At 44.0% G+C, this 20,847-nt stretch overlaps 1 protein-coding gene across 3 annotated transcripts; it reads left to right on the top strand.

Moving 5' to 3' along the window:
• The first annotated feature begins 7,668 nt into the window (after positions 1-7,668).
• Positions 7,669-20,600, top strand: gata2a (GATA binding protein 2a). 3 transcript variants are annotated; one of them, XM_069713067.1, is made up of 6 exons: positions 7,669-7,866; positions 11,954-12,361; positions 13,136-13,711; positions 16,313-16,458; positions 18,561-18,686; positions 19,409-20,600. In XM_069713067.1, exons 2-6 carry the CDS (start codon positions 12,133-12,135, stop codon positions 19,706-19,708), a joined length of 1,377 nt encoding a protein of 458 aa, XP_069569168.1. In that variant the 5' UTR covers positions 7,669-7,866; positions 11,954-12,132; the 3' UTR covers positions 19,709-20,600. The 3 variants fall into 3 exon arrangements, with proteins under 3 accessions (XP_069569168.1, XP_069569158.1, XP_069569176.1); XM_069713057.1 differs by lacking the exon at positions 7,669-7,866 and adding an exon at positions 11,625-11,711; XM_069713075.1 differs by lacking the exons at positions 7,669-7,866; positions 11,954-12,361 and adding an exon at positions 12,946-13,049.
• Positions 20,601-20,847: the final 247 nt, after the last annotated feature.

The raw sequence follows: 20,847 nt of genomic DNA, 5'->3' as shown, positions 1-20,847 counted from the left end.
CTAAAGTCAGATTATGGTCGGACCTCAATTTTAACCAAATGTGTTGTTGCTCCAGCTCAGAACAAACATGATTGGCCATACGATCATGTAAGTGGGTTCATAAATGTTTCTTATTCTTCACTTTTAGAGAACGTTTTCAGACCAGTCCTTATAACAGGTGTCACACCACTCGACTATTACCTGTCGAGGTATTATTGAATGTGACTGGACCTCATTTCTTATGTCACACATCTTTGTGTTTCGATCCATTTGCCTCCCCAGATGGCTGCTGTATCGCTGAGAAAGCATCATCTTGTTGAGGCCTTTCAGTCATTTCAGTTCGAGCCCAGGATATGATTACCGGTCGCAGAAGAACTGCGGTTAATCTGTTGGTGTGAACCGAGCAGAATACTGTTTAAACCGGAATTCACTGTATCCTGATGTGGCAAACGGTGTGTGTATGTGCATGTGTTTGAGGTGGATGGTGGGGTTTGTGCAGGGTGTTGGACTGTTTGGGCCATGTGGTTGAGCTGTCACGATCCGCCTCAGGCACAAGGTTGATTATTATCTTCCTTTCCTGAAGCATAGTAATGATGCAGACTGTGTTCTTTCTTTATCTGCCAGGAATAATGAATATGCAAAAAAATGTGAAGTCAAACTAGATATCAGTTGACGGGGTAATCCACAAGTCGTGGGCCTTGTGACGCCGTGGTGATTGATTACATTGAGGGCTCACCTGCAGTACTCTCCCTCTTAATCTCTCTAGCTCTAAAATACACACACACACACACACACACACACACACACACACACACACACACACACACACACACACACACACACACACACACACACACACACACACACACACACACACACACACACACACAGAGAGAGAAAGAGAGAGAGGCAGAAGTCACCAGTCAGGGAACAATATCCTGCTCAAAAGACCCTTCACAGCACACTCTCATAAATCACTGAGACACAGCCACCTCCCTCACTGTCAGCATGTTATTATACACACACTCTCAGGTCCACGTTCCTCACGACGTACATTCATTCAATTCATCCAGTCCTGCTGCTCAGCCCTAACAGGATGTCATCAAAAAGCAGAAATACGAGTCAAATCTAAACACAAAACTCATCCTCAAACACACACCTCACCTGCACTGATTCTCTCTGGCTCTGCTTAAAACACAGGTCTTTACAACAGGAGCTCTGTGTCCCACTCTGCCTCGGCCCTCTGCAGCGGCCATTCCTCAGTGACAGGGTGCCGGGATGAGGGGATGAGAGGCTCTGAAGGGCAAGGTGAGGGGCGGATGAAAGCCCCGCGGCTCAGGTCCCAGGGCTCTGCGTCCTGTGCAGGTGGCAGGTGTGATGTGGCCGGGCGCAGAAGCGTGAGGGTGAGGAAGAGGAGGACAATGAAGGCGTCTGTGGCCCTGGTTGCAGCTGCAGGAGGCTGGGAGGAGCACGGCTGACAGATAAGACCGTCAGACAGGCAGAGGAAGGGAAGGACAGTGTAGGGAGCGCAGAGATGGAGATGGGACTTCAAACAGGGGATTGGGCTCCGGGTGCAGAGAGACACATTCTTGTCTGGCATGGAGGAGGTGGGGACGGAGGGACAGCAGGAAAGATGGATGGCACAAAAACCCCCGCAGTAACCAAGGGCTGCGGTCGTATTCCTCTTGTGTGGATGTTTACATTGCGCACACTTTCGCTCAAAGCCTCTGTGCACTGCCTATATCTGTGTGCATATTGATGTCAACCTCCCTCTCTGTATGGATTTGTATTGATGAGACAGTAATCCTCTTCCCTTGCCACCCTTGTGTGCAACTGTCCACAGCTCCCACTAAGACCCACTGATCTCTGCCACATGGCGCTCCATCAAAGCAGCGATGGTCATGCCTCTCAGGGCAAGTTTTGCCAAAAAACGCGCCCATGTGGCTCATGTATGTCCCTTAGTGCAGGGGATAAGCTGCAGATGAAGGTCTGACGCTACTTTACACTTTATATCATCTTGGATCACATGAAGACAAGTGAAACAAAGCTGCTCTCTGTTAAAACGCGTTCTCAACTGAGCGCGTGCATATACACACACGTTTCCTACTTTCTCCATCGGACCTGATTAGAGTGACAGGGGCACTTCCCATTGGCTGTGAGAGTGGCCCTCTCCTTCCCAGGGCAGCCAATTTCCCCTACTCCAGAGCTGATAGGAAACTTTGATTGTCCACTGAGCTCAGGAGAGACAAAGAGATTTTTCCTCTTGCAATCCACATATCGCTCCATCACATCTCTTCCTACAACATCCCTCGGCGCGTGCTCTCTCCTTCTTTCCTCTGCCATCTCTCCCTCTTGAATGTTCTTGCCTTATTTCCATGAACCCTCATTCCTGTTGTGGGCTGCAGATTGTGAGTCCATTAAACTGGCACTGACTGCTTTGATGGGCAGGAAGTGTCACTTCATGTGGTGACATCTGCATCCTGTGACACAATCCTACCCTGTGCACATGATTTACTCTTCTGGCTTACCACCATCCACTAAAAGCCTCCTTATAATTTGTTAGCACAGGCATAAAGCAATTGCACACTGGCATGTATTCTTGTTGGGTGTTAAGTGAACCCAGAAAGAGAGAGGCGGTCACACTAAGCCGTCTAAACATGTGGAGAGAACCGACAGGAAACATCTCCCCCTTTCTCTCTCCACCCGATGCTGGCCCTCCCTTAAAACACACTTCCTGTCAGAACTCTTCTAACTTCCTGTCCAGTCACCGGGAATCCCAGCTGGAACAGTTCAGCTGTGCACTCGTCTCAGTCCCTTGCCAGGCTGCTTGATTATTACACTTTCTTTGTTGCTCAATCCATCAGAGACCTTCATGCAAATACAGCGGGTTCAGACCTTCACTTTTTGCAGATCAATCTACACTCAATCACAAAGTCATGATGACAAAATGAAAACAGGTTTTAAGAATTTTTTTGCAGATTTATGAAAAAAAAAAAAAAAAATCAAAAAACCGATATCTCTCATTATATTGGTAGTATTGAGATTCTTTGCTGTGCTCCGGGGCCTCCTGTTTGCTTTTATTACCATTGAGATGTGTCTAGAAATTGTGGCGAACTGAATGAAACAAGGTCCCACAATTTACAATGCACATCAGGCAAAATAAAAACAAGCCAATAGCGCATGGAACTCTCTGTAGACCTCAGTGATAAAGTTTTGTAAAGGATCAAGGCAAGAGTGTAAATTAATCCAAAAGCTTTTAGTGGCTGAAGGAGCACAGCGACCTCAGCAATAGGAACGAAAGAAGTTTGAATCAACCAGGACTCAGTTGGCTGTCCAACCACAGCTGAGCAACAGCACAATAACGGACGCCCACCAGCGATGGTTATTCTAACTGGACTTCAGAAGACCTTTGCAGAAATAGGAGAACCTGGAAGGACAACCTTCTCTGTAACTATCTATCAGTCAGGCTTTTATGGTGGAGTAGATGGAAGCCACTTTTGAGTAAAAGGCACATGATAGCCTCCATGGTGTTTTTCACACAGCAGTGAAGGACTCTGCGCACAGTTGGGCAGAAATCCAAGCACTATGTCTGACGCACACAATCCACTGTTCATCCTCTGGGTAATACCATTCTCCAGGGTGAAGCATGCTATGAGGGGGCAGGGACTGGTAGACTGCTCAGAATTGAGGGAATACTGTCAAATAGTGAGGCCCAAAAACCTGCCACAGTCTGCATGTGACCTGAGACTGAGGCAACAGTTCACCTTTCAGAACAACAAAGATTTGACGCGAACGGGTAAAGAAATGTTGAAGTGACTTCAGTACAGTCTCTGACTGTCCTTGAGTGACCAAGCAAAAGTCCAGAGTTCTTCCACAGATCATCTGAGGAGAGACATAAAAATAGCAGCTCACAGATGCCCCCAGTCTGATGGAGGATCTGACAGTGAGAATGGGATAAAGAGCCCAAATCCAGGTGTGCTTGTAGTGACTTACCAAAGAAGACTTAATGGCTAATGGTCTGAATACTTTTGTAAATGAAAGATTTAAGTTGTCTATACATGTTTTCACTTTGACATTGTGGTTCGTAGAGTAAAGGATATAGCAGAAATGTGAAAAGTTAAGGCTCTAAATGATTTCTGATCCACTCCATCTCTGCTTTTTCGGCATGCGCACCGACACCAGGGACTGCTCTTGTGGTGGTGCTGCAGTGCACCCCACCAACGCCAGGGGTCGCTCTATAACAGCACATGTTCCTCCTGTCCAACTGTCTTCTCTCCTGCAGTGTGAAACTCTCCGCCTCAGTCCTGGGGATACTGGTCTCTGCTGTCTCCTCAGAAGGCTCTTATTTACATGACTAGTTTTTTTTTTTAGCGCAGAAAAATTCGCAGTGCTATTAGTCTAATGGCATCACATGAAATGGCACATGCATGTTTATGAATGTGCCCTCACGCAGGGGCCATATGGCGGGGGAAAAAAGGCAGGTTTGGTGACTTTGTGTATGACCTTTTCGGAAAGAGAGCTAATCCCGAGCTATAATAGACTCCGGGACCGATATGGAAAACTGCTGCACGTTATCTCGGTTGTCTAGGAGACCATCAGAGCAGCGGGGCCGGTGGAGATGCCACGGTATTAAAAGGGGAGTGTGTGTTTGTGTGTGCCTATTGGAAAATGTTTTCTTTTTTTGTCCTAAGTGTCACTCAGAAATGCTGCATTATATTTCGTGCTCGATTGTGGACGTACAACCATTTTCCTGCCACGTTTACCTCGCAGGTGATTTTTTTTTTTTTCAGCATAGTGAAATTATAAATTAAATTTTGAAGACAGGAAAAGGTCAGTCATGAGAAAAGTGAATGTGTGGGGAGAGGGCATGCTCTGGTCGTTATTCGTTTAATTTAAACTGCACTCGTCTGACATCAATTATAAAAATTTAGGTGCTCTGCTTATGTTTGAAATTGTAGCAGACACAGACTGTTCAACCAAATGCCACAGCAGTTTATTAAAATGATAAGACGGGCCTGTAGAGTGAGGCCCTTTAGCTGTGGAGAGAAGTACAGGCCTGCTGACCAGACAAAACGAAATCAGAGAAAACTAACGGTGCATGTTAAGCCGCTTATCCTGTTGTGGAACTGAAGATAATGCTATCATGTTTCGATGTGTTTATTAGGACGGAATCATTTTCACAAGTGCAATTAGAGTTGGAGATCAACCATATCACGTTATCTGCATTTTGTGCTGTTAGATCTTACGTTTTTAAAATCATATCTAAATATATTAATCAGTCAACTGTGAACAGAAGTGCAGGTTCGTAAATGTGTGATAATATTGTTTCATTTTATAAAAACTCAAAACGAGCTGAACTTCCAAAAGATGGCCTTAATTTTAAAAAGGGCTTCATCTAGCCTAATAGATGAGACTAATCAGGCAGATAGGCATCATATCACAGTGATGTATGTTTAATATAGCTTGTATTGATATGTAAAGTGTGTGTACCAATGGCCTGGCCAATAAACTCCCTCTAATGCCAAATATAGAGTCTATATTTGCTGCACGGCTGCAGCGCCTAAAACGTGTAAATATGTCTCATTCCCTGCGCCTATCTGTCTCTATCAACCTGCGGGATCTCCCCCCTCCACCCCCCAACAAATGATGCATTAGATGCATTGAATGTATTTGTTGTGCAAGTTTGAAAAGGCGGCGATAATCTGGGAGTGAGAGATAAGGAACACCAATTTATTCAGCAGCACTTTGGACCCCGCTCCCAGCCTCGGTCGGTGCTGACACCCCCAGCAGTTTGCTGATAACGATTAGGCCATTTATTATCTTCACAGAGAACAAAGATTGCGTGGTGCCGATGAAATATTACCCCTGGTAATAATCAGAGGGAGAAGGGCCCTGGCATCTAATGCTGTGTGCTTATAATATCTGCCTGACGAAAACCGTGCGCGCACACACGCGGAGCCGGTGAAGAACATGCAGAAAATTGATTAACAAAACAAGTGTGGGAAGACACAAATATATTAAGCTATACTCATGAGATTTATTTATTATTGATTTTTTTTGATAGATAGAATTTATATATTTTAGGATGATAATAATAATAATAGTAATATCTATCAACCAATCAGTTTGGATAAAACTTAATGTATCTCCTTTTATCCTGATTGATAGCTTTTGAGATTTGCTGTCGAATATAGAGACAGATCAAAGACTCGATTCACTGTCATAAACTAATTGGATTTTAATTACCTATTAGTTTTAAAAGGCATAACTGCTGAGTCACATATATTTCGTTTAAAGCCTAATCATGTTAATACCGAACTGGCTATAAATTAATCCCCAAAAACTAATTCAGGCCTAAATATCTGATCTAAAGTGATTTCTTTCAGTCCAGATAATAACAGTACAACCTACACAAATTTTAAAAAGAGACTTCTCATTTAAAAAAGCCTACTTGTAAAACTATTTTAACCATAAATGCTTATGTTAGGCTGTAGCCTATTATGCATGCTAATTTCCGTGGACGCCCATCCTGTGTCAAATATTAGGCTATCTGTAGCTCTGGTGATTTTTAACATAAAAATATATATATATATATTTGGTCAGACTTCACATTTCTTTTCTTTTTTTTTTTTTTTCATCCTTTTCTTTTCTTTCTGTTTTGAGAGTGCGTGTGCACTCTGGGGACCACGAGCCCCGAGTTGCAGAGGTCCTCGCGCCCCTTGCACCTGCCTGGCTGCAGCAGCCGCGCACGAGCCCAGGTCGCGTGCAAGAGATTTTAGAGGCTTTGCATGTTTTACAAAGTTGTTGTTACTGTGTGGGATATAAAGCACACAAACACAAAGGAAGGAGGGAAGCGTCTTTTTCTTCTTTAACACAGTTAACACAGAGGGGCGGGGGAGGAGGGTGGGGGGGGGGGAGAGCGGGGGCTCAGAGTCAGGGAGCAAAATCTCGGTAAGTCAATTAGGAGCAAGGCTGTCAAGCTTTCTCAAATTTAAGTGAAAACGGAGAGAAAAAACAGTTATGAACGTCAAATAAGTATTATAAATAACGTGTAACTTATGGGCCTATTTACTGCAGGACAAATAACACGGGCTGCAAATGGGCGCCTTTATTTAGCTATCCGGCTTGAAATGAACTTTTTCTGTCGGCTACCGCAGTTTATTATTGGTCACAATTATTGTGAATCTTGCACCTGAAACAAAAGTTAACAAAGGGGCTGTTTCCATTTGTTGAGGGATTCAACAAATTGTTCAGGTATTTTGGCTTCTTCATTATTTTACTGTCAGGATAGGTTAAATATAAATTCTCCAAAATGTCCCCATACTGGCTTGTATACACTTCTGAATAATATATCCAACACAAAAGTCGGTATTGAAGTTGAATGTAAAACCGAGGGCCATTGACAGTCTATAAAAAAGATAAAATGCTGAAACCCAGTGCAAGAGGCAGTTTAAACTGTGCTGGTCACCTCTTGGGAACAGGTAGTCCATTGCTGCCAATTTCTGTATTTAACCGGGACCCGGAAGACAGGCTGCTGGCTGACGTGCCATTACGTTGCTGTGTGCCCGCAGCCTCTCATTCAGCCCCAGAAGTTTTTGCTCATATTCAGAGAGGTTTGGGTGAAGAGCGAGAGAGGAGGGAGATACTGAGCTCAGACACACACACTGCTCTCTGCCGGCCGACGACACAAAGACCGCCGCTCTGGTCCATATTGTCTCTTAAAAATAAATAAAACGAGGCTGTTCTGGACACCTTTTCGCATCGATCGTGTTTCATTTTTGCGCCGCTATTTTTTTTTGGAGAGAACCTCCGAAACAGTGAATCAGACGGACCCACTTTCTCTGGTTTCACTCCAAAGCGCAGCCTCTCTGAGCTGAGGCTGGGGAGGTAAGAGAATTTATGCTATTTTTAAGACTATATGCCATCTCTAAATATTCTGTGGGAATTGTTTTGGCGGATACATTTTAAAATAATATATCCAAAGCAAGCAATAACACGTTTTTCATCAATCTTCATCAACATTATTCTGCCGCAAAAATAGAGGTTATTTTGTGCATCTCATTATTAAGGAATTAAGTTTGCTTGGTGGTCAATACCCTTTAGGATCAGCCTTATTATCCTTAGATATTCGGATATTAACTGTCAGCCTCTAACATCTGATAAGCAGCACAATATTGAATGAATTGTATTGTAGTAACGAAGCTTATTGTAACATAAGATGCAGTATTTTTTTTTTTTTTAATTCACTGGAAGCTTTTCCTTTCAGACCTTTGTTTTCCTAAATATTTGAGTCCATATTAATAATTGCTGCACTCATAATAACAACCTACAGCAGATATGTGTGTTTCTCTTTCTAAAAAATTTCGGAGGATTCACGCGGCCATGTAAATACTACAGTAGCAGGAATCAGTTTTCATGCAGCTCTCTTCATGGTGCCGTGGGCAAGGTGCTCTCGTCCTGGAATAGACCCTCGATCGCGACATGGTTTAGTGTATCATCAGCGTGATATTAGTGACGACAAAAGTATCCAATTGTCACGCTTTAGGATGCATAATGACTGGAGCCAGTCCTCTTTCATCAGCAGAAAGAGCAATCACATCAGTACAATGGTGGAGCAGAGACAGGGGCGGGCTGGGGGCTCCACAGGCATGCGGGAGCTGGAGTGAATACATGGCACCTTTTTACACCGACCTCTTCCCCTGTGTTGTCTGCATGACGCTTTAAACGCACCATTCAAATAACATTATGTGATTATTTGAGACTGTGTGTGTGTGTGTGTGTGTGTGTGTGTGGCATATACCTTTAAATACGGGGAAGGAGAAGGTAAATAAACCTGAAGTTATTTTTAATGAATTAACAGAATTTAACACTGCTGCTGAAAGAGCTGCTGTCACAGTTTCCATATGTAATCATTGCAGAATTGTGCGACACAGAACTTGTTCAATAATGCACTGTATTTATAGCTCATATAAGAGGTTTTGGTTATAAAACCTATCATCTGATTCATAATCCCTTTTGTTAAGTTTGCAGTGCATGTGTTCTGCCATCCCCCTTGTCTGAAATGTTATTATTTTGAGCTCAAACTACTTAAATGAGCGTGAGTGCTGCTCTCCTAGCAGCATCCAGGCCCCTCTTGGAGCAGTTATACGGTCTTGTGTCTGGGTCCTTGGGTCTATAAAGCCCCCCAGTGCCCTGGCTCGATCTAATTAGCCGTGAGTAAAGGGGACAATAATGCTTCAGCTGGTTTGTGTCATTCTCTTCTCTCTGGCTCTGCTTATCTTCACAAGCCCCACTGTGGCTCTTCTCTCACTCTATCACACACTCTCTCTCACACACACACACACACACACACACACACACACACACACACACACACACACACACACACACACACACACACACACACACACACACACACACACACACACACACACACACACACACACAAACAGAGACAGAGTCGGGCACACACCTCCACTCTGGCTAATGATGGATGACCATGCCCAATGGGAACAAACAGGTAGATAAAGCCAATCCCATTTAATAACAGCATGGATCGGAATGATAATCTCGTTGTTCATTAGCCACTGTGGCTGCACAGCAATACAGCGGTTGCACACAGTTCTCACCCAGCTCAGGAGGTGTTGTGAGAGGGATAGTGTTCTCCAGTCTAGGATATAGCATCCCTGGGTGAAACAATGCTGTGTCCTTGAGGGAGACAGAGGGAAAGCATCGGCACCTCCCCACACCCAATCCTCTTCACTAACCCTCCGTCATCCTCTCCCATCTTTTGTTCCAGCACAGATATAAATAGGATTAATGAAGGTATAAATTACAGAGGGATAAATCCTGCTGAGTAATCCATTTGGCAAACATGCAAACAACAATGGGCATGCTGCAGCAGCTATCCTGAGCGACTCTCCAAGGCCCTAACACAGGGAGAAGGCAACGCAGACACTCAAGGCTGACAACTACACTCACATAGGACAGTGTGCAGAAAAAGCAGTGTCCTTTCACTTGCATGGCCACAAGATCAAGAGCATCACCGGTCATCAGTTCAAGCTCATTCAGAGGGAATCCTTCTTTCTTCAGGTTCAAAACATGTGTGACAGCAATTATTAAATTGCATGTACATAGGTCTAATTACTGTATTATCGATGACTGATCCATAGTCATAGCGAATAAAATGGTTAAAAGACAATAAACAATATCAAGCATGTTGTCACTCCACCTGACAATTGCGGTGCTTCTTTTCACTGGAATGTCAGTTATTGGAGTAGCTGGTCCTCTGCTGCCTCACATGCACTAATTTGTTGATTTTAGGAGTTGACAGCTCAAAGGGCTGAGCTCATCAACTCTGCCCTTGGCAACGTGCCAGTGATTTAATGACTGGTGACTGACACACACACACACACACACACACACACACACACACACACACACACACACACACACACACACACACACACACACACACACACACACTATAATATCAAATTAGAATATGACTGTCATGACCTGCATTGTGTCATCAGAGTCATGAGGGGTGTTTTACCTGGAGAATTTGCCTTGGGTATCACAAGCTTCACGTGACCCAACATGTAACCACCACCATCACCCCCGCCACACACACACACACACACACACACACACACACACACACACACACACCCCAGCGATTCTGTGACGTCAGATCGAGGCGTCGGCGTGGCGGCCAGTCTAGGCTTCAGGCATTGACCAATTACTCCTTGTCAATCACGCATACATATACATAGAAACGATGCGCATGCATGGACGCATGCTTTTACTGTTGATTTTACGCACTGCGTGTAATGTGTTGAGGGTTTCAATTTGAACGAGGGCGTGAGGAGACAATTTGATAGTCACCCGCTGGTTTCCATTGGTGAGGCCTTGCGCGCACCTTTGTAAGAAACAGGCGCTATTATTATGCAAACTGTGTTTGATTGCTTTGTCCCCGAGACAAAACCACCGTTTTCACAAGAGGAATGTCCTGCTACTAATTAAAGACAATTAGGCGCACCCAACAATGCGGCCAATTTCGGGGTCATAAATCGGCTCCTCGTTTTAGAGGTGCTGAAATCGCGGTTTATTTACATAACATGAATATGCGAAAAACAACACATACAATAATTGTTCGTAATGTAAGGTTCAAGCAGCAGTTTTAATTGTTAAAACAAAAAAACATTTTGTAGCTACGATATTGAGGATTTTAAACAATTGTTCCAAAGTAATACAAAAAATTATCTGTTGGTTTAAGAATATTTTTCAGAAGGCTTCATATATAGTTTCTCTTTAAAAATCCTTATTATATCGTGCAAACTGAATTTACCTCCAAGTTAGATGTCTGTCGGCTTCTAACTGCCGCTAAAAAAGCAGATTATCATGGGCCTATTGCTCATTCTGTTTGAGCTTCATGAGAGAGAAAAGACCCCCGAGAAATTACCCTGCTGATTGATAAGTCTTTAAGTTTTACGGTGCAGGGAAATGGAAATTGAAAGAAGGAGAGAAGGGACGCAGCGATCCAATTGTGGCAGGGCCCGCTATGATTGGCCCAGACCGACGCCCCGCCCCACGTGGCTTGATAGGGGAATTTACTGGCGCCGGCCGCATCAGTCTGCGCCACATCTCATTAATGAGCCTGAGCACTGCACGGATCAAGAGGTTTACACATCCAGCTGTATTTGCCGTCAGCTGTTAAAAAACTGCAACAGGTATCCAGTGGAAACATTTGTGCTTTTTGTCTTTATGCGGACGCGGAATGCATTACTTCGAAGTGGAGACAGCTCCGCACCACTTTGTTTTCGCGCTGTAATCACAAGGAGCCTAAATTGTGTAAACTTTATTTCACGTGTCATCTGCTTAGATAATAATACAAAGGATGCTTCTTTGCATGGAAAGAGAGGGGGAGCAGCCGGCGCTGACGAACTAACATTTTGTTTTCGTCTCTTTGCAGGTTATCACTGAGGAGGGAGAAGGAGATCGAGTTATTTAAGGATTCTATTTCTGAAGTAAAAGTAAACACAATCGAGACTTTCATAGCTCAGGAACTAAATTGTAAGGAGGACTGAACTTTCACTTGGAGGCAAACACAGCCGAAACAGAGACGCATTCAGAGGAAAAGGAGACTCATCCATGGAGGTCGCAGCGGCAGATCAGTCTCGGTGGATGGCGCACCATCATGCTGTGCTGAACGGCCAGCACCCGGACTCTCACCACCATAGTCTGAGCCACAACTACATGGAGCCCATGGCGCCTTTACTGCCCCAGGACGAGGTTGACATGTTTCTGAACCACTTGGACTCTCAAGGGAACCCCTACTACACCAACTCCCGGGCAAGGGTCACCTACAGCCAAGCGCACGGTAAGATGCGCCCAAGTTTTCGAAGACAAACCAGTCTGAGAAGTGTGATGAGGAATATCTGAAAAATTTAACTTTTAGTAAGATACTAGCCAGATATTTAAAAAAAAAAAAAAAAAAAAAAAAAATACTCCTTCATAATGTAACAGCGTTTACATTAGGATATAGGATATGTGAGTGTGTGTACTTTTTTCGTTCAGGTCTATTCATTTTGTGTAGAAAATATTTACAAGCTTATGCAGTAATTTGTTGTTTAAAAAAAAAAAAAAAGGCCACCTTGACTTTTCTGGGACAATTCACCAACATAAAAGGAATTTCTATCGAATGACAACAAGAGGAAAGGGAAGTATGTCACTTAACCCCTCTCTGCTGGGGCAGGGGTTTCTGGAGGGAGAGAGAGGCACTTCCCGGATATAAAATAAAAACCGCAAATTTACTAATAACAATCTGTAGTCCGAGAGCTGCTGCGGATGAACAGATCCTGCCCAGACGAGGAGCTCCTATTTGTTTTTATGCAGGGAACTGGCCTAAATATCTCTTAAAGCGAAATGTGTGAGGCTCCTGTCTTTTAATGGTAACGATTTTTGGATAATTAACTGATTTTGGTCAAGATAATTTTAAATTAACTATCAATATTTTACCTACATCTGAGACTAAATGTCGGATTTAAACAATTTCCGGCATTTAACAGGTACGATCTTTTTGCTTTGCAAGCTTGGTAAGATTGAAGAGTTAACACGAAATTAAAGTACAATGCTATATAATTATGAATTTCAGCCCGACTCACTGGGAACCAGGTTTGCCGACCACACCTCATCCACAGCCCCGGTATTCCGTGGTTGGACCCTGGAAAAGCAGCCCTTTCCGCTGCACACCACCATAACGCATGGGCAGTCAGCCACTTCAGCAAACCCGGCCTTCACCCAGCCGGCTCCGGCTACCCCTGCAGCAGCAGCACTGGCACGGCTCCCGTGTCTTCGCTCACCCCGGCGTCCCACTCCAGCCCGCACCTCTACAGCTTCCCCCCTACCCCTCCGAAGGACGTGTCCCCGGACCCCGGCCCTACCTCTCCGACCTCCACCTCGACCAGGATGGACGAGAAAGAGTCGATCAAATACCAGGTGCAGCTGACGGACGGCATGAAAATGGAGAGCTGTAGTCCGCTCCGCAGCGGCCTGGCCTCCATGAGCAGCCAGGCCCCGGGCACGCATCACCCCATCCCGACCTACCCTACCTACTCTCTGCCTGGACCCCACGAGTACGGCGGCAGTCTCTTCCATCCCGGCAGCCTGCTCGGCGGGTCCTCCTCCAGCTTTACGCCCAAATGCAAAAGCAAAGCCAGGTCGAGCTCAGGTGAGTCTCATGTGTTTGAGTCTCCATTTCTCATCAGATGGCAGAAAAAAATGTATAGGCCCTAATTAAACGGTTACGGTGTGGCCTTACACAAGTCAATCAACACTAGATACATTTTAATATTGTCACTATTATGTATTCCTTCATATAAGAGTGTGGGCATTTTCTTAAGGACGGTCATGTGTTTGTTTTAGGTTTTATTCATTTTGTGTCAGTTCTGCCTTGCACTCATCACATTCTTACTTCACATGCTGTGTGGGCACGACTTTTGCTGATAGTGGGTCACTTATAAAAATAAAATTTCCATATCGAGCACGTCTCCTCTCAAAACGTGTACTGACAAGTCTTATCTTTTCACCCATCGCACCACTTGTAAACGGCTTAATCGAGAGCGATCCTCACTCGAAACCCATCAGTCTGATCGGGGTGACTTCAGACAAAAACTAAATTGCTCATGAATATTTTTTTTGAATTTTTGCTTTTGTTTTTTTGTTTGTTTGCCGAACAATAATCAGAAGTATGATGCTATATTTTGAGAAACGATTAAAAACTGGTCTCTTTTTGTAATTATTCCCGATCATTTTACATCAAATATCATTATGCAATTAAACTCTGACTTTTACTATAGGCCATTTCCAGACGGTTTCTTCTTCTTCTTCGAGCCACAGGCTTGTTTTCTTTTAAACGTGGCCTTTATTGCACTTAAAAAAATGAAGGAGTCACGACGCACTGGCTCCTGCCATATCCTGTATACCTCCAAGTGAACAAATCACGACCTCCACCCCGCCCACCCGCTCTCCCCCAGTACTAACAAAGCACAGGCGACAGAGCCCTGCTGTTTGTGTTTTTAAGCGCGGCCTTGGCCCACAATGCGCTGACATGAAGAAGTGGAGGCGAACTAGTCCACAGCAGATCTGCTTCTCTGTGAAGATGAGTGCGCATTTTTTGGGGGAAACTGGTGCGTTGAGTAATCCTGGGTTAAAATGCACGTCATTGGTTTTCATTTTACTCCAAAATCTCGAAGTCAGAGAAATACTTTAGAATTAGGAGACATCTTTCATGCCTGTCTGGGCATGCGGGTGATTCAATACCCGCCGTGCTGGGAGTAATATTCAGGATATATTTAGACTTTATGCACTAATGAGCAGACATTTAAAAAAAAAAAAAAAAAAAAAAAAAAAAAACCCGACTGTCTGGTAATGACTGTAATTTCCCTGCATTGTTCCAGCTGTTGTACTTTGAATTATTGGTGGAAAAACAACAGCACACATTGGACACTGGCAACAAGTTGTTCCAAATGTTCTTGTGTAATTATCAATATTGTCATCTGTTGTCCCCGTGCCTTTTAATCCACCTGGGAAATGCTGACGGCCTGATAATCTGAGTGAATATGAGCCACTGTGGCAGAGAAATGTTATACTGTGACATTTAAAAGAAGCTGGACCGACTGGGCCTGAATCAGTAACACAAACATATCTGCTACAGCATTAAAAAGGCTCTTATCTATCAAAGCCGATGTCCAGTGCCAGTAATGGTGATTGATTGTTGTAGAAAATGCCACAATGACATTTCAGCTGTCAGCACATATACCGTACAGCGCTGAGGCTTCCTGTTGAACTAGCCACAAACCAGAACTCCGTCCCCTCATCCTAGTTTACCTAATGCACAAAGCTGTTTTTCAAAGTTCAAATAAGTTTTTCTTATTTCAACATGTCATAAGAGAAAACATTGAAGTCATTGTTGATGAATATTTAAAACGTTAATGAACCCGCTTACTTGTGGTTGCGAAACACTTAAGGGGAAGAGGAGGGAGGTACAAAAAAACCACTGAGATGCATTTCAAAAGGAACATAGCTTTTTGCAGGTCAGATTCCATTGTAGAGCGAGGGTGGGACATTGGGTGTCGCTGGCATTATAATAGGAATAATGAGATGATGCTCTAGGGAGAGGCAGATACTTGAATTAAATGAATTGGTCGGTTTAGCAACTGTCTTGTTTGAAGTCAGACAAACCTTTTGTGGGAGAGGAGAGTTTGTGAGAATAAATAAAAGAAGCACGGTTTTTTACAGAAAAAGGAATGAGTGTACACTGGAACTCTGATCCAAACTCTTTATCCAAATGATGCTGGATTGGATGCCATTTCAATATTATTAGCAACCAACTGGCATGCAAGCTTTTCATCAAAGACTGCAACACTGTCTGACACATTTAATACCACCTATACACACTTATGTTTCCTCTGATGGGCGCCCACTGAGCTGATGAATAATGTAGTCCTAATTTGATGGCGTGTCTCATTCTTCTTGTTGGACACCTCTGGACATGTTCTGGCTGTCTCTGGCCTCCCCACTCTGGATCGGTTTACATAGAGGTGTCTGTGTCCATGACAGCCGTGCACACTTGGTACACCTGCACGCTGATATTGACATTGTCACTATCATGAGGCAGATTTTGACTTCATATTACAGGGCCATCAGGGGTCATTCAGCGCTGTAGTTTCCTGATTAGTCTGGACAGCTGCTGTATGTTTCCTCTGACCGAGTGTGAATTTTTTAATTATATAAAATTTCTTCTGCTTTCCTCCTCTTGATCTATATGCAGAGGGCCGTGAGTGTGTAAACTGTGGTGCCACGTCCACCCCTCTGTGGCGACGGGATGGTACCGGCCACTACCTGTGCAACGCCTGCGGACTGTACCACAAAATGAACGGCCAGAACCGACCTCTCATCAAGCCCAAACGGCGACTGGTGAGTTTTACATCTCACTCTGTAGCTCTGCTCTGAGAAAAGGCACCCAAATATGAGCACAAAGCAGATGCCGGCAGCACAATTCCAGGAAAGTTATATTTTCCCTATGATCTTCCTGGAATTGTTTGTCCCTCTCACCCCCGATGATCCGCCTTCATGGCCTGTTACAATACTGCTACTATTGCCTTTGTTCCTGCTATCATTATTGCTGGTACTTCTGATACTGTCACTGATACCAATGCCCATGCTGCTTTAGTTAACACCAAGCTCGAGTAAATGAAAAGCAGCGAGGACACAGAATTATTGTGGTGGATGTACCAGAGCTCTTAACATTAACCGTCCTGAAGCTGAATATCTGTCTGTCTATCTATCTATCTGTCTATCTATCTATCTATCTATCTATCTATCTATCTATCTATCTATCTATCTATCTATCTATCTATCTATCTATCTATCTATCTATCTATCTATCTATCTATCAGAACATTTTATTTGTATCATTATATTCTGATATTGATGATTATTATTATGAATAATATTGTTCAGTTTAAAAAAAAACTTCTTTCTTTTTTTTTTTTTTTTTGGTATAGTGTTTTTCTTTACTGAAACGGTTGCTTTGTCAAAAGTGAAAATAATAAAAACAACAACAATAATTTAAAAAAAATTATATTAACAATCATGGTAATCATGGGTACATTTCAATGAATTAATTAAGGGATTTAACACCCAAAACTTGGTAGCTAATAAAACATTTAGTGCTGTATAACCTTATGACTGTAATAAAAAGGGGTCTGGGCGTCTTCATTTTCCGGCTAATTATGATTGTGGAGGCTGTGGCTTGGGTCTAATGGTCTTCATTAACATGAGCTGGTAATTTGACTTGCCAATAAATTGTCCGCTTATCAGCCGATCGGTAAAAATGTGCAGAATGGGCTTTACGCACTTCAGCTCCTTTTTGATGGTATTTCGTCGTGTCGTTTCTTGACCACCACGTCCACCTCGTGAAAAGTCCATTACATTTTCCACTGGCTCGGCCCGTGTGGCTGTAGCTTTTGCATTTTCAGCTCAAGTGTTTTTCAGAGTTGTGTTCAAAGGGGCATCCAGTTGTTTCCTATCCGGATATCTGGCCGGCCCAGATAAGGAAGTCAGGCTCCCGGCTGTTTCCGCCTTCAACCAGCGTGCTGCATTCTCTGTGAGCAGACTGACATATACTGTAAAGAGATTATCACAACACTGGAGGAGCCGCTTATGTGTGAAGAGACAGAGCGTGAGGCGGGGATTGGAAAATAAATGGATTTATGTTCTTCTCTTGTTTGTCATTCTCGGTGGGCAGTGGTACAGTCTTAATGCGCAGCCGCTTTGTGTTTTTAAAATGAAGGTTACTGTGGGAATAGAAATGAGCAGGGTTCGCTGTTGTTCTGTGGGTCAATACGACTCCACCTGAAATTAATTACAAGAAAAACCTGGACGCTGCCTGCGAAGCAGAGAACCGGAGGGTTCTTGGATGTAAACTAATGTTTCTTATTATGCGTGAAGAATTGATCCGCAACGGACGCAGGGGCACGTTGTCAGGCAGGACGGCGGGTCTTCCACGAGTTGTAGCCCCGTTTTCCTGGATCAGGAATGATACAGCGTTTACACAAAGCCCCCATGAGAACATGTTAATAGCAACATACTTATCTGAATTCCTTAAATATGATAATTACCTTTATGAGCAGAGAGAATCAGACATTCTGCGGAGAAATGGCCCCGTATATTATTGCACAAATTACAAAATTTGATCATAGCGGTCAGCAAACATGCGGCTGATTTAATAGAGGAGTTCAGGGATGTTTTCAGCCGGAGTCTGCTTCTTTTGATGCTTTGCGCGTGCTTCCGCGGTGGGCTTGAAAGCTCACGTGTCGCGGTTTCACACCAAAACGTACCGTTTATGAATTCTTTGAATGCGGGGTCACTGCTGCTGCGTTATCAACAGAACTGATGATGATGATGATGATGATGATGCTAAAAGACAAGGGTGTGTAAAAGCGAGTTACATTAGCAATGCTGTAACTTCGACAAGGCTCGATTTATTTATGATGCATTTTCTCTGCTTCCTTCAGTCCGCTGCTCGACGTGCAGGCACCTGCTGTGCAAACTGCCAGACCACCACCACCACCCTGTGGAGGCGCAACGGGAACGGAGACCCGGTGTGTAACGCCTGCGGCCTTTACTTTAAACTGCACAATGTAAGTAGTTTGAAAAGAAGAAGAAAAAAACAAAACGAAAAAAAAAAAAAAAAAAAAAAAAAAAAAACCTGCACCCGAGTGTGCGGTTTGGGGTGAAAGGAGGAGGGGAGGGGTGCTGGTTCTTAACTGGTTAAGTGGGCGGACAGCTCGTATCGATTTAGGAGCAGCGAAACTGGGTGTGAGAAGGCAAAGCCTGCTCACCCTGTCGAGCAGAACCCACCGGTCGTCTTTTTTTATTAATCCATCGTTGTTTCAATGGGGGGCGTTACTCCCCGGAGAGGCTGCCGGGTGGGACTGTCATTCAGTGTAACGGCGTCGGTTACACTGATGAGGATTTGTCTGAGGCTGCTCCTTTCAGGCCCTGCCCGCTTCTCATCCCCATGTATTCATATTGACCTGGACGGTTCTGTTTGGTTTAGACAATTAGACAAAAGCTAAAAAAAACGCCCATGACTCGCTTTATAACGGAGCAATATATGCAAAACAGCTGCTCATTATTTATAGCACTTATCTCACACTGTTGTAATAAATGATGGAATATTGGGCTGCCATGAAAGAAATGCATGTAAATCATAATTGGCACTGCAATATGTATAAGTTATGAGTCAGTAAACAAGCTGGAACTAACAGCAAAATATACCCAAACCACTGCAACGTAGTGTTCACACTGTCAGTGCAGCTTTTGTCTGGCGTGCCTTGAGCTCATGTGCTGCTCTCTACAGGTCAACAGACCCCTGACCATGAAGAAGGAAGGCATCCAGACACGCAACCGCAAGATGTCCAGCAAGTCCAAGAGGAACAAACGAGCAGGGGACGGATTTGACGAGCTGTCTAAATGCATGCAGGACAAGGCCTCTCCGTTTGGCACTGCACACGGCCTCACCAGCCACATGACCCACATGGGTCACCTGCCCCCGTTCAGCCACTCGGGACACATGCTTCCTACTCCCACGCCCATTCACCCTTCATTCGGTCACCCCCACCACTCCAATCGCTCGCCAGTCTGGGCCGAGCCTCACTGAGGCCCCGGCAGACCCAGAGACCCTTCGCCTGCTGGGAGCCATCGCCATAAACACTAAATGGCCTCCACATCACACCGAAAGCTGAACAGACTTGTGTCATGTACAGTGGTTGGAGGGGAGAGACTTTCAGTTGGACTTAATGACTGAAGGTCGCGTCATGCCTGACCTCACTGATGGGACGCTGCGGAGAGCAGGAGTTTAGTGGACTCTGTGAAGAGCCAATGTGACGAGGGAGTTGGTTAGTCCCCGGGTGACTGGGGCTAATGGGAACGCAGTGAATGGAGATGCTTGTCATTCTTTTTGCTTATTTTTACTAAGTCACTTTGGTACCCACCTCTTCTTGACCCATGTAACAGGAGACACATGAGAGGTCTTAAAAAGAATCGCTGTTTTCACCTCACGACCATCTCACTATATATTGAGATACATGCACCCTGTCCATCCCCAGACTGCCGTCCACAGTGGATAGAGACAGAGTCCTCAGCGCTGGAAGTCTTCGGACTGGCTGAACAAAAGCAGTCGGACACAGACTCACAGTACCCACAAACCAGTGCTCTCCTCACATGCTGGATTGCAGACCACCACAATGCTCACCTGTTTTTGATAACAGAGTTTTATTGAGAAGAAAACCCCACACAGTAAATAGAGTGTTTATAAATGCTTAATTGCTAGTACTGTTGTTATATTTGTTGTTATAATTATTGCTACGATAATTTATTTTCACTCTTTAAAGCTTTCGTCAAACACACATGGAAACGTATGGTTTTAATTTCATGGTTATTACGTAAAGAAAACACTGACCTGTCTTAGATGAAAAAGTCCCTGAGCTGTACGTTTTTATCATTTTTCCATCTCACAAAGAAAAGGAAATAAAGTTTAATACTGAAGTAAAGCCTGTCTCTATCATTCTTATGTACTGTACACATGGATAGTTTTCAATTAACAAAAAACAGTAACGAGAAAAATAAATATAAGGGGCACCTGGGCACAGTTTTTCTAAGTACTTGGTACATTGCAGAAATCCTTGTTATTCTTGTCACTAAAGATAATTCTTTATGATACTAGCTGTCTGATTTAGGGTTGTTGGGAGCCGTGATGGTTCTGTTTGATTGATAAGAATCCGAACATTTAAAAGTGTT

This window comes from Brachyistius frenatus, unplaced genomic scaffold, assembly GCF_029030835.1.
Source record: "Brachyistius frenatus isolate BFR_SWC_R1_liver_20210118 unplaced genomic scaffold, ASM2903083v1 Contig_4, whole genome shotgun sequence".
Classification (NCBI taxonomy): domain Eukaryota; kingdom Metazoa; phylum Chordata; class Actinopteri; family Embiotocidae; genus Brachyistius; species Brachyistius frenatus.
Note: the sequence above shows the minus strand (reverse complement) of the source record. Positions and strands in the feature narration are given on the sequence as shown.